This window comes from Telmatherina bonti, assembly GCF_933228915.1.
Source record: "Telmatherina bonti genome assembly, chromosome: 11".
NCBI classification, from domain to species: domain Eukaryota; kingdom Metazoa; phylum Chordata; class Actinopteri; order Atheriniformes; family Telmatherinidae; genus Telmatherina; species Telmatherina bonti.
In genome coordinates, this window is record NC_136629.1 from 35520321 (window position 1) to 35534132 (window position 13812).

At 41.7% G+C, this 13812-nt stretch overlaps 1 protein-coding gene across 3 annotated transcripts in view; it reads right to left on the bottom strand.

The window, feature by feature from the left end:
* Positions 1-13812, bottom strand: part of meis1b (Meis homeobox 1 b) — a 77687-nt gene that overhangs the window by 23793 nt on the left and 40082 nt on the right. For all 3 annotated transcript variants that reach the window (XM_079249433.1, XM_079249431.1, XM_079249432.1), the window contains exon 9: positions 271-347. In XM_079249433.1, the coding sequence (XP_079105559.1) occupies positions 271-347 (77 nt within the window). The remainder of the gene's footprint in view (positions 1-270; positions 348-13812) is intronic.

Below are 13812 nucleotides of genomic sequence, written 5' to 3' on the forward strand. Positions count from 1 at the left end.
CAGCTGGTTTTGGAAAATCACTCCAGGCCATATCTTCTTAGATACATTGATCTAGGTGAGAAAGATTTGGTAAGTGTGTGTGTGTGTGTGTGTGTGTGTGTGCGCGTGTGTGTGTGTAAGTGAGAGAGAGAGAGAGAGAGAGAGAGAGAGAGAGAGATGAAAATGGGAGTAGAGTAGAGGCATTAATTCCAATCATTAAGAAGTGAGATAGCCTGGGGGGGGGGGTCCAACTCCTGAAACTGACTGCATGTAAACTCTGACAGGACTTACCAGTTGTTCACTTGTAGGATGGTGAGGCCCGTGTCTTGCGCCAGCTGTTTCTTCTGTTCTTCTGATGGGTAGGGATGCTGCAAAAGAGAATGGCAACATGTTTTTTTTTGTTTGTTTTTTAAAGATTTCCCACAAATTGTTTAATGAAGCTTCTTGTTTCTGGAAAAAAAAGGCTTGATGTGCCTTTAGCGGAGGCAGAGATGTTGCAGGGCATAGGTTGCTCATACAGTCACACACACAAAACCTCTCGCTGTAATGAGATGTGTGCACATGCTTGTTGGTGCGTAGGTGTCAGTAAGCTTGTGTGTATATCTGGATGTATACTGTAAGTATGTGTGAGTGTGTGCACATTAATATACACCCCCCCCTCCTCAATTCATTAATGGAATATGAAATCTTGTAATTAATGGCAGCCAAAAAGGCAAGCCAATTAGAAAGTTAAGTGAAGTGGAGAACCAGCTCTGGTAATTAGGCAGCCTCTTACACAAATATATTCGCGTCTGCGGCCCCCCCTTTCACCCCGCTGCATATGTAATCAGTGAGTGGGGAATATGTAGCATTAACCCGATGGAATACAGACAAGCAAATGGAAAACTCTCATCTCTATTCCCGCTGCTGCCTTTTACTTCACGCTGGCCCTTTCCAACAGTTTCACTGGACGACCCTGAGTTCTCCGTGAAGAACGGAGGGATTTTCCAAAAAGCTGCACAATGCCGCTCAGTGAGTTGATTAATCTTGTTTTTGAGTCTTTTAAACTTTGGAATATGAAACTTTTTACCAGTTCGAGGGTTAAACAGTACTACAATTCTCCTCTGTGGTCACGTAGACATACAGAAACTTGATCTAATTTTCTATAATCTCATCTTGATTTCGCTCCCAGTGTTTTGAAGGAAGCCTCATCACTTTGATTTTACTGTCACTTTTTCCAGTTTTTAATTATTTTTTTAAGTTTTTATTTATATAAGGATTAAAAATGATGCATACATGCATAACAAGAGTTAAATCACTGGAGACTGAAGCCTGAACTCACTTAAACCCATTTTTTTCCTCATATAAACCACTGTCTGAACCACCTGTTTAAATATATATAGAATGGATAAATTGGATAAATGTGAACTTGGAGAGTGTGTTGATTTATATGAGAGAGGGTGGTATCGCAGATGCACTGAGCCTTATTCATGCAGGACAATGTCCTCTTCATGACCGAGACAAGACATGAACTGTGCTGGACACCATAGGCAGTCTGTAAAAATGAAGAAGAGGAGGGAGGAAGAAGGGTAGTAAGGCAGAGAATGTATTGTTGAAGTGATAGCACTGAATGGAGATCCATATAAGGTCCAAATTGCTGTGTATACATTTACAGAAGCATGGAGATGTTTTATAATCTGATAAGGAGAAAAATTTAGATTGTTGGTACACAAACAAATACAGATTTCAGATTTTATGGTGTATAAAAATAATTTATAGCTGACGTTATGTTGACCAGCAGGAGCCGCCACACATGTGGCTGCTGCAATATGTCTAACAAGACGACACCCTTGATAGTCAATCAGACAAGCGAAATCAGTGAGGCGCCAGCTTTTTCATTTTTTCATTACACTTTTTTCAGCGCATAATGAACAGGATTGTGTTTAATGCTGGGACAACCCAGCGGAGAGAGCGTGAGAGGAGACAGATTTTTTTTCCCAGCATTCCCTCGTCCATGTGATTGGTTGCGGGGAATGGAAACACAAGGAGGCTAATTTCATGGGCTAAGATATAATTGCATTGTCGCCTCTGGCCAAATTTGTGTCCACTTCTTTCAACAACCATTTCTGTGCTCCTCTCTGTGGGTGCGTCTGTGTGGATATATGTGTGTAAACTGTCCGTCCATTCATGTGCAGTCTCGCATGAGTGTGTGCACGAGTATCTGTCATATTCTACACCGATGAGATAATGTTAGAGTTGAAATAACTGAGGAAAATACAGGACGCCACTTGCCCGCCTGTGTGTGAGCCGAAAGTGAGAAAACATTATTCTTTTGGGCCTTCTGTCATCTGATGCACCGACGCATCTACTGAGCAGCAGCGGTTGTCCGTTTCTCTGTCTGTCCATCAGCAGGATTACAGAAAAAGTTACAGGATTCATTTAAAAAACTTTGTAGAGATGCGAAGCACGAACAAACAATGAAACCATTAAATCGAGTTGCTGATGATTTTCTTCAAAAGAGCAGAGAAATGGTAGAAAAGGAAAATCTTTCACTGAATTTATGGTTTACTCATAAAACCGCATAAATTATCTGCTGACATATTAATCTTTACTAATCATGTGAAAAACAAATGTCTGTAGACCCTCCCATCTCAAGAAAGAAATATGACTGAATATTAAAAGATGAATGAGTCTATTCTACATGTCGTGGATCTGTGGAAGCAGGAGTGTCTGCCTCGTGATATCGGGGGGGTTTCAGACATGCCAGGGGCCACAGTACCGTACAAATGCATCTTGTCTCGATACTAGCTTCCAGGCACACACAGACAGATATACAAAAGTAGTCAAACACAGGCAAATCTGTGTTGGGGGGGTAAATGTACTCGGCTGCATCAGTGTGATTTCAATGATGTCAAGTAAAAGAATTAATGTAGTTGAGGTTATATTACTTACAATGTGTTATCTGAATAAACTACTGAATTCATCTTGGAATACAATGTAGTATAGGTATGTTTACTCACATATCCATAAAAACACATCAACTGCAATATGTTGAGGAAGAACTCAGGATGCAAACCTGTTGTCATGAATTTGTACTTTTTTAGGCCTAATCCTTGTTTTTATCTTTATTTTAAAACCCTAAATATGCATTTATATGTCTAGTTAACTGCAACTGACAGAAAAGTCATAAGGTACAAAGTTTTTGAGATAATATTGGATCAAATATCACCAAAATTGACCCCCTCCTATACTTCCACTGAGTAGACGCTTAAAGCCAAGCAGTTTGCATGTGATGCACATGGAGGAGAAAATGACAGTTTCAGTATTTTTCACGGGGATTTTGGGACATGCAGGTTGGAAAAGTTTGGGATCAAACCAACAATCTTTCAGATGAAAGAATGCATCTCTATGTTTTGTCTTAGCTCCGCCTCTCCTCGCTTCTTTTAGGTCTTTTCTGATATCTACGGGATACACATCTGCACAACAAAGTTTTATCATTATCACAACATCAACTTACTCAACATCACTAATACTACATATTCAAATACTTATGTTTTGTTCATACTGTGAAGATGTAGTTAATATAAGGCAAAACATAAAGATGTTTCCATTTTGTAGCCCATAACGTGGTCGTTTCTCCATTTTTGACCCTTCAGCACAACACTTTGCACTCTGGACTAATGGACTCATGTAAAACTGTTGATTTAACAGTAAAAAAGTCAGCTAAATGAAATAAACTATATTTATATAACATAACACTGATAAGTGTGAATTAGTTTTTATATGTTAATGATCAAATTATTTTTATAGCAATGCAGGGCATTTACTTGCAACTGTTTTTCCTTAGTAAATGAACTTGTTCACCAGTTCTAACATTAAAAATGAAAAAAAGGAGCAGCAGCACTATGAGGAAGAGTTGGCTGGGAACATCAGAAATGTTTTTGTCCTCCTTTCTCTAAACCTCCAAATTAGCTCCTATCTGTCAAAACACTGTGATTTAGTTTCCTGCTCAGCAACAAGTCGCACAGTTTTAATATTGTCTCTGAGTGATTCTGGTGTCTTAACAGCCTTTGGCTGTGGTTCAGCGGGTTTGGAGAGAGGGAAAGAAAAGGCCTTTAGTGAGAAAAGCAATAACATGTTCTTTAAAAGAGCAGATGGAAAGTTTCTGCGCATCCTTCCCTCCCTTCCCTCTCCACCGAGCCTATCTTAATGATATGTCTTCTCCAAATATACAACTCCTTTAATGAGAATTTCCACCCTGCTCGCAGCTCTCTACAGGAGCATGTGGGTGCCAGGAGGAGTGTGTGCGTCTTTCTCTTCTGTGTGTCTTATCAATCCTTGTATATCTGTGTGTGTGTGTGTGTGTGTGTGTGTGTGCGCATCTGTTGCACATTACGTTAAGAGTGAAAGATGCTTTGCAAGTTTAATGTGTGCACAGTCATGAGTGTTTTTGTGCATTTGCTGGGTCTCATTTGAGCTGCAGAGCTTGTCGGGCTTACATACAAGTTCAGCTGTTTGCAGTCATACAGTTTGTATCAGTGTGTGCGCACAGATGTGTGTGGGTGAGTAACAGAGTAACATCCCCTCCCTGTCTGACCGTCTTCCTCTCAGACCTTCTCAGACAAGAACAAGAAAGAGATAGAAGAGGGACAGAGATGGAGGAGGAATGAGGAGGCAGGGGAGGAGACATGGAAATGGATATCTGGAGCCCCAGGGTTTAAAGAAGAGATAAGAGCATAAATATTCTTTGAGACCTACTTCACTCCCCCTGTCCCAAGACTTACGCAGAAGAAAAATACTAGACGCATGACAGTAGAGGCATGTCTGAGTAAACATGCCACAAAAACAGCAGTAATCTCATTACTGACTCATAAATATGTTTTTCTTTTTAAAACTCATTCAGAGGCACCTTAATGTTTAGATGGTGAGAAATATTTCAATATTTTGCGAGGACTCTGACTAAAAGATGATAAAGATAATGTAAAAGTAGAAAAAAATCCTTCATCTGTCGAGGTTACCTGACTCAAGAGCCACATTTGCATTCATGTTTGAAAAGCCAGATTTTTTTTATTTGAACTGCAGTCCTGGAAATCTTTTTTATTACTTCTGTTTAAAGACGGCTGTTTCATATTTGTCTTTTATTTAACTGCTTTGTTCTTTCTCTTCATCTCACATTGTCAGCAAAACCTGCTTCCTTCCCTGTAAACTATTTCTCAACGTGCAATTTGACTTTTGGCTGCCATGAGTATCAACAATGCTACGAATATGATCTCTTTTTTTTTGTTTTTAAGGGGGTGCTTCTAAGTGATAGTTTCCTTGTGTAAATAATTTCATTTTTAAAACCTGCACACAAAATTTTAAATGAAATCTAGCCACTCCATGTTGGTGTGTGTAATTACACCCTTGTGCATTCCTGACTTAGCCATTAGGTGTTATCATTGCATATATTTCTATTTAAAGCTGCGCTTCCCAAGCCTCTGTGCATCCCATTAAAAAGGCTTGACACGCCACATTAGCTTTATAAAACTGCAACCATGAAACAGGGTGGAGGGAAGAATATGAGGGAGGAAAATCATATGTTGTCGCAGTCATGTGATGGCCCTCAAAAAGAGGCCATGACACCACACATTCTGTGGATAACAGACATGGGTCAGTGGTGTTTTGAGTTAGCTTACTTTACTAGCAGATGGTTGGGGTTAGCCACAAGGCACAAAGATGTAAGAAAATGCTATGATTTACAGTAAACAGCTTTACATTAGTGCCCACCTCTTTTTTAGAACAGGATTCGGTTTGTTTCTGGTTATAGACGAGCCAAATGACATGAAGCATCAAGCAGGTGGAAACGGCAGCAACTTTATGCATGTGTCTGTTTAACTGAACCACTTTGACATGGCAAGATCTATTCCCCTGTACCGTTCACGGGTCAAATCTCCATGGAAACCAAGCTGCCCATCAGGAATGCCTGACAGCTAATCCGGGGGCCTTTTGGCTGCATCATCCCAAACTGTCTCTTACATACATATACACTCACATTTGCACAGACACTGCTTATTGGAAGTGCAGCCTGCTCCTGCCAGACATGTATGAGATTACCTTAAATATTTGGAAAGACAACCATGTTGTTATGCTAACAACAAATTTCCCAAACCCTGAGCACGAGACAGACTTTAAAACAAGCGTTCCAAACTATAAGCCTGTAGTGTCTCATACAACAAGCCCCCAATTTTTTCTGCTCATTCAGTGTAAGTTTCACACTTGCGTGTTCATGCTGCGCTATGAGAGCAACGCCATTTCAAATTCCTTTCTGTGTAGGTGGCATCCACTGACATCCCTTTGACTTCATTAGGGAGCAGGGACCCAGCAACAAAGCTGGCTCTGAGAGAAAGAGGGGATTAAAGTAAAAAAAAAGGGAGTGAGAGTGAACAAAACAACAACAGAAAAAAAACAAAGCACCCCTAACCTAATTTCCTCTGATTCAGGCTGCTCTGATCCTAAATGACAAAACAGTGCAAAAACAGATCTTTGGAGAGACTCAAAATGAACCAGCAGGAAGAGTTTCTGACTGTCCTCTGTATAGTCTCTGCAAAATAAATGTCCCCTTCTTAATGCAACAAAAAGGGGAAAAAAGGCAGGAACGGGCTCTTTTATGGTGTTGGTCCATGGTAAACCAGCTCAAAGCCTGCATGAATAATTCACAACCCTTCTTTTTCGAGGAAAACCTCGATATATGCACCAGAAATTGCGATCTAACCCTCTTTTCAAACTGTTTTTGTCATCAAATCTCTCCATCTTTTTTGGAGAGACAGAAAAAAAGAGGGAAACAGATGTTCTTGGGTTTTTCATTCATTAATGAGCATTTTCCTTCTCAAAAAAAACCAGATTTTGTTGATTTAGGGAAATCTCACAGCGCTCTTGCCTGTGGGAATGAGATAAATCTAGTTAGCTGGTGAGGCAAAGGGTGAAAAGTATGTCATTAAAGCTCTGGTACAAAGTGGATTAGACAATGTACTGTGTTACCAGCTTCTCCAATATGATAATGGATGATTAGTATCATTCATCGCAGACTGTAAGGGTACATAGAATAACATGGGCCAGCAGCCACCACTGTTGCTGTTGCTGCGGCGCCACAGGGTGTGAACAATGATCTGCAAGCTTTACAGTTGGGTGGGTCTGAAACCTATGTATATACCGAAGCTTTCAGCGCGTATCGACATGACAATGTCTCAGGTCTCAGCAAAGTGCCATCGTGTTTAATGCAGAATGTAAGGGGTGAAGTCTGCTGATACTAAAGGAAAGCACCTTCTTTTGTGTGCTGTAAGTGAGGAGTGTGTGTGTGTGTGTGCTTTCCAGTTGCCTATACGAAGAGTGAAGGCGCGCTTCATTAGTCCTCCCTATTCCAGCTCAGGGGAGGCTAAATTTATTAAGGGGGGCCGGATGTTGCACAACACCTGCCGCTGTGCTTCCCCCTGTGCAATAAAGGGAAGGGGGTGCAGCGTGCTAGCTAGTGCTAGTGGTGAGAGCTGTTCGTTGGACTGAGGCTGATGAGCTGGGGCTAATTCAAGGGGTGATTATGTAGTTTGCTGGACCACTAAACCTCTTTAAGCCCGTAATTACCGCCTATTTGAGCAAGGGGAGGCACTCCAAAGCAATCGGTACTTGCACCAAGCGGTGCAGAGAACAGCAGCCACAGCTGGAGGTGGGCTGCCTCAGGGCTGCCTGGGAATGAGGGGGTGTGTAAATGGGAGTAAGAGGAATCCACAAAGCCTTATCCCAGTCAGGTACCACAGAAAACTGAGAGAAAACAGTGGGATGCCCCTCAGAGCACTCAGCAAGCTCCGAGCTACATGCTTGGAGCTAGTATTTTAGCAGTGATCTTTAAGCCTGAAAACAAATGTTCTCTTGTTATAACCAGCTACAATACATGGAACTCGTTACACGGGTCTGTAGAGGAACCACTTTTTCAGGTGATGAGTTCAGAGCAACAAAATAAAAATGACAGCCCAGACAGACATCCTGATCACATAAACGCCTCAGACTGAATAGTGAAGAGGGTGATGTGGGAGTTGGGTATGTCATTGCAGTGGGAAACTAAAAGGCTTTTTTTAGACTCCTGTCCATGGCATACAAGAGGGAATCAGATTCTCAGATTGCAAGTAGACCATAAGGGAATACATTTCATTTCACCTGACTTTCAAGGAAATTTGACTTTACATAATGCCAATGAAATCTGATCTCTCAGAGGAAGCAATTTGGGGACCAGAGAACATTCTAATAACCCTGGCGATATTATTATGCTATTATCATAATTACCCTTTTGCCCCCAACGTTTTAATTAGAAACTCACCGTTGGCCCCTAGAGGGGTGAAAAGAACCGGAGTTGGGGGAATGCTGAAAGTAGGTAAAGGTATTTCACAATTACTCCCTTATGCTCTTTGAAGCAGCAAGTATAAGAAGACAGAAGGACGATGCAGCTGCTGTTATTGAAAGATGAAACTTTCACACTCTACCTCCATTTCTCTGTCATTCAGAGCAAACCTGCACCCCATACTCCCTCCTCTCTGCATCCCTCTATCTTGCTTTCTTCCTCACCCATCTCTGCCCCCTCCATCCCTCTGCTCTATTTTTAACATCTCTTCTAACTATCTTTTGGGATGCCTCCCTTTTCCCTCCTGTTTTCTCCCACCTCCATTTAACTCTCCTCTTCACAATTAGCTCTGATCTTTTCAGTCTTCTCCTCTCTCTCCTCAGCCAAATGTTTCCCTCCATTTCCCTCCTCTGCTTCAACCCCCCCCCCCCATCTTCAGCAGCAGAGGGCCTTCTCCATCAGTGCACCGCTTTTACAAATCAATGACTTAATCTGTCGTAACAAACAAGTGAGCAGCACCCTCAGCCCTGTTCACTTCCCCCTGCTTTTGCTAACACTACAGAGCATCTCTGAGCGATGAAAAGAGAAACGAGAGAAGAACTCTAGCAAACATCCAGAATTAAATATGCAGCACACAGAAAGGAACATGTGTTAGAAGCTAGTAAATGCAAAAAGGTGAGTTGTAAAAATGTTTCGGGTGGAACAATGAGAAGGACAAAACAGTGAAAAGTGGAAAAAAAAAAAAAAAAAAAGAATATATGTGCACCAGTGTTGGTTTCCAGACACATCTACTCTTCCAGCCCTTAGCTCTGTCCGACTCTTCCACCATGAGTTATTGCCTGTCTGCATTCACCACCTGGTTCACTTGCTATGATTTCCCTCACTCCACTGGACACACAACTATACACACCAGAGAAAACACACAAGTCCACATGCATGCTTGTGTTTGTGTGTCTGACTATCTCCCACTACAAGGGCACCTTGGGTCACCTGGTCAAGTGTAAACACACCACCAGCCTATGGCCATACCTTATGTGCAACCTTCCCCTCTAATGCATCCTGAGCTTTATAGTGATTTATGCAGAACACTTCAATCATGAGGTTACAGGACAAGTAAAATGATGAAGATATCCTAAGATTTCATCTATAAATCACAGCTCTCTTCACAGTGCCTTTGAATGAGCACAAGTGCACCAATATGGCTATGATATCATAGTTCAAGGCCATAAAAATGTAAGGCAACACAGCTGTACATTATAAAAAAAAAAATGAAATGAGAGTCATGGAAGAAAGGAGGAGCTGGGGAGAGAAGTCAGAGAGGCAGAAGGCATGCATAAAAGATAGGAAACCCGCAATGTCTTTCAGAAAAAAAGCGTTTTGTCTGAGAAGGAGATGAAGAGAAGGGGAAGGAGAGAGGGTTCACGCTTGGGAGAAAATACAAGTGGGAGGAACTGAATTGATAAATTAGTTCAGCCAACGTGCAAACTGATTACCACATCGGCAGAGCCAGGGCATCTATCGAGCACACGCATGGAAAGAGACACAAAAGCATGCACACACTCTGCATTAACAAAAGAGACATGAGACTGACAATTACAAATAATAGCACAACAGTAAATGCAACCACACACACACACACACACACAAACTAAATGTATCTAGGGCAAGCTGCTGCAGTGCTGTAAGTAAAAGGTATCGAGCTGCTGACTCTGGCCAGAATATATCTACCAATCCTCTGGATCACCAAAACAGCCTAATGGATAATGCTAACAGCTAATGCTTATGTGATTTCACACTTGGCAAAGTTAAAATATCGCTGGTTGAACAACTTCATGCTACAGATTAAGAGCCAATGCTAAATGCCACTTCTTTACGGTGGTGGTGAACATTCTGACTAAACTTATTTTCAGCTGTTTTAGACAAAAACGAGGCTGGTTTGAAGGTTAAGCGTTCACTTGTTGTGACAACAAAAAAGCTAGCATGGCTAATCTCCTGCTGAGCTTTAGATAGAAGCATTTTATCAAGTTAACCACACACCTTTGACAGTTTTTCCCCTGATTCTACCACATGTCTTCTTGCCACTCACTCTCCATAAATTCTACAGCAATGGTGGGGAACTCCACACCCCACCCAGCCACTGACGTCATTGCTGTGGGCCTTTGAAAAGTGTGTGTACAGCATGTTTGAATTTGCATGTGAGTGTGTGCCTGAGAGGTGAGAGTAAGCCCCCCCTCCCCTCCCTTTCTGGAATTGCAGATCATTGTAAACTGATTAGTGGGTACCAAACCAAGAAAGGTTTCACATGTTGGAGTTATTGGGCATGTAGCCATCTCAGTGCATGCACACATAGACACAGAAACACACACTCGCACATGTTACTCACATACAGATGATAATGAAAAATAGAACTAGTGTGAAACACAGCTTCACCATGAAGCCATCAATCACTTCGACGTAAAACAATGAAACCACACACTGAACTGTTTCATAGTTTCCCAACTATGAAATTATATGAGACTTCAGGTGGAGGGAAAACAGAGGAAGAGGGATCGCAAAGGGCAAAAGAGGAGATGGAAGAAACATTAATGGTGATGAGGTACAAACAGCTAAAGTAAATTCTTGCCTCAGCTTCTTTGCAAATCAAACACTAACAGCGAAGGAAACCTTAAATGTTTCTGATCAGAATTTTAAATACTTTCTTTCCCCAAGTCATTTTTAAAAATCTAAAACATTAAAAAAAAAAAAAAAAAAACTACACTTGAAACATGAACTGACCGCTTTGTATAAGCCTTGAAAGCCACTACATCTCTTGATCTCCTCCAGTGCTACTGCCCGACCTTGAAGGTCTGTAAAGTTCTCACGTTCTCAAGGAAACACACTAGCCTACCCTTTGACTAAAGCCAGAACAACACGCATACACACACATGCTCACGCTTGGTCTGGATCTATGGCAGACGTTTTGGAAAAGTTCAAAGGTGACATGAATTAAAAGTTAACTGCCCTTGAGGGCTTTTAAATGGTGGGGTAAAACGATACAAGAAGCAGAGAGGAGAAAGTAGAGAAAGGATTGAAGTAAAGCCATGTCAGAAGTATGAAGGGAGTTTATCCTCAAATGACAATAAATGTGAAAGGAAGGACAATATTTTCTAGCTGTCTAGATTTTTTCCTTTTGTCCGTTGTAGGAAATGTTCCAAACAGAAGCTATCCTCCATTTTTTTCTTTGCTTCTGTGACTGACAAACCTTTTTAAAAAATCCTCCCAAGTTTCTACCAATATCAAATCAACACAAACACAATTATGGAAGAAAATGTACAACTAATTTTAAATAAATTCATTAAGAAACTAATGTCTTTAGTGGCAATTAGATTCCAATATATCAGGAAACCATCATGCACCTTTTCAGCTGTATGTGTGAGTAGTTTGACTATCTACTGTATCGCTCCATCCATCTGCTTGTCTGCTCGACCATCCATCATTCCATCCATCAATCACGACACAGATGGCCTTTCAGGAGTCTCTGTCAGGACTGATGCCCTCCCTCTGCCCCAGCCATACCACTACCCCCCATCTCAAACCCCTCCTCTCCCTCAACACCCCCAGTGAGTACCACACATAACACACACATGCATGCACTCACACCTCCAGCCCCCCACACCTTCACCAGATGGACTGGTCTCACCATCTTCAACACCCAAGACCCACTATGCACCCAGTTGGCAAAAGCAGGTCATCGTACATTTGTGATAAAAATTAAAAAGCTGAAAGAAATTCATGTATGTCCTTTGTGAAATGGTTGTAAAGTGTGTGAGCAGCAAGTCTGTTTTTCTGTGAGGGTCAGTCCACAAAGAGAAGCCCCCAAAGAGCGCTGTCTGCTTTCGGTCCCTGTGGCCTGTCAAGAGGGATAATTGATGATGTTTTCATTACAAGGTGTGGGGTAATGTGGGGGTTGGGGCACAGTATGTGTGTGCATATGTGTGTGTGTGTGTGTGTGTGTGTGTGTGTGGTGGGGGTGGGCAGGTTGACTCAGCTGCCGCCTCTTTGACACCAACCACTCCTGTGATTGGTACGGACAAGTCATTGCTTCCAAATGCCCTTACACACACACACACACACACACACACTCTTCTTCTAAAGCTATCTCTTTCACACATGCACACACAGAAGCACACAAACACACACCCCAGAGCCAATTCCATTCCCAGAGATAAAGTATCTAAAACCGAATAAAAATGCTGAGAATAAGTCTAAATTGTTCTCTTGTTTTCTCCTGCCGCTGTGTCTCGTCACAGTGTCACGCCAGGCCTTTGGCAGATCTGTCCATCTGTCTGTCGTCTCTTAGGACCTCTTTGAAATCCTCATGCAGTGGCGCCAAAGATTCTGACTGCCACTTAGATTGAATTAAGACCTAATCTGAGACACCAGTCCACGTATTACTTTACAGTATCGAGACAGACATCATGCCTTTATTGTTGTTTATGAATAAATGAATGAAAACACAAAGAGTCAGATGATATTCTCCTTTCAAGTTTGTTTCATGAAGTCTCTTCAAAGTTATTAACAAGGCGTCCTGGTGACTTGGACGGTCAATTAAAATCATTTTTTAAGAGAAACTTAATTTGTGCAGCGGATGGATAAGACAAACATCCCTAACAATGATCACAGGACAACCCCTCTATCTATAAAAAAATACTTCTATGTCCATGACTCAGTTCAAGCATTATACAATTTGTAAAATGCCCTCTCTGTTTTTTCTTATAACAATTCTGCACCATAAGTATAAGGACAGAACCAAAAGAATAACACTCTACCTGGAATGGGTTGCCATGGTGGGTCAGGGTTACTTTGGGTGACCAGGGTGCTGACATATCCAGGCTCCAGCAATAAACAGCTGAAGAATAATGGCGTCTGAGGCAATGGCGAACTCTGACCTCAAACGTTTTTTTCCCCCTACCCTCCGTTGTTTAGAAGAGGTTTTGAGGATCTAGATTGTTTACTCTTAATTGAGAGGTTGAGGAACTGATAAGTCTTCAACTATCTCTTCCTTGTTGCTTTTTGTTCTGATCAATCCCAAAGTTATCCATCCATCCATCCATCCATCCATCCTTTTAAATGTCTTCTTCCACACACACCCGGTCTAGATTCCTCCACCAACGAGGTTCTTGGCCTCTTCTGCCGGTGCAGAAATGAATTATATCACTTTTCACACCTGTTTCTGCTCAAACCTCTGCAAACTGCTGTGTTGAATAGAAGAAAAAGAAAATCATTTTCAGTAGGGGAACGGTGCTCCCCCACCTCGGCTACATCTGCGTACGAAAGCGGTTAAATTATACTCTAATTGTATTAACGGCAGATTATGCCTTCCAGTTGGATTTTTTATACTCTCTCTTTCTGCATTTTACACATTTTAAGGGAAAAAGGGGGGTAAGCAGCTCATTGAGGGTTTGCGGGTTGGCTTCTTTTATGAGCTGCGATCACGGCTGCCCCTCGTT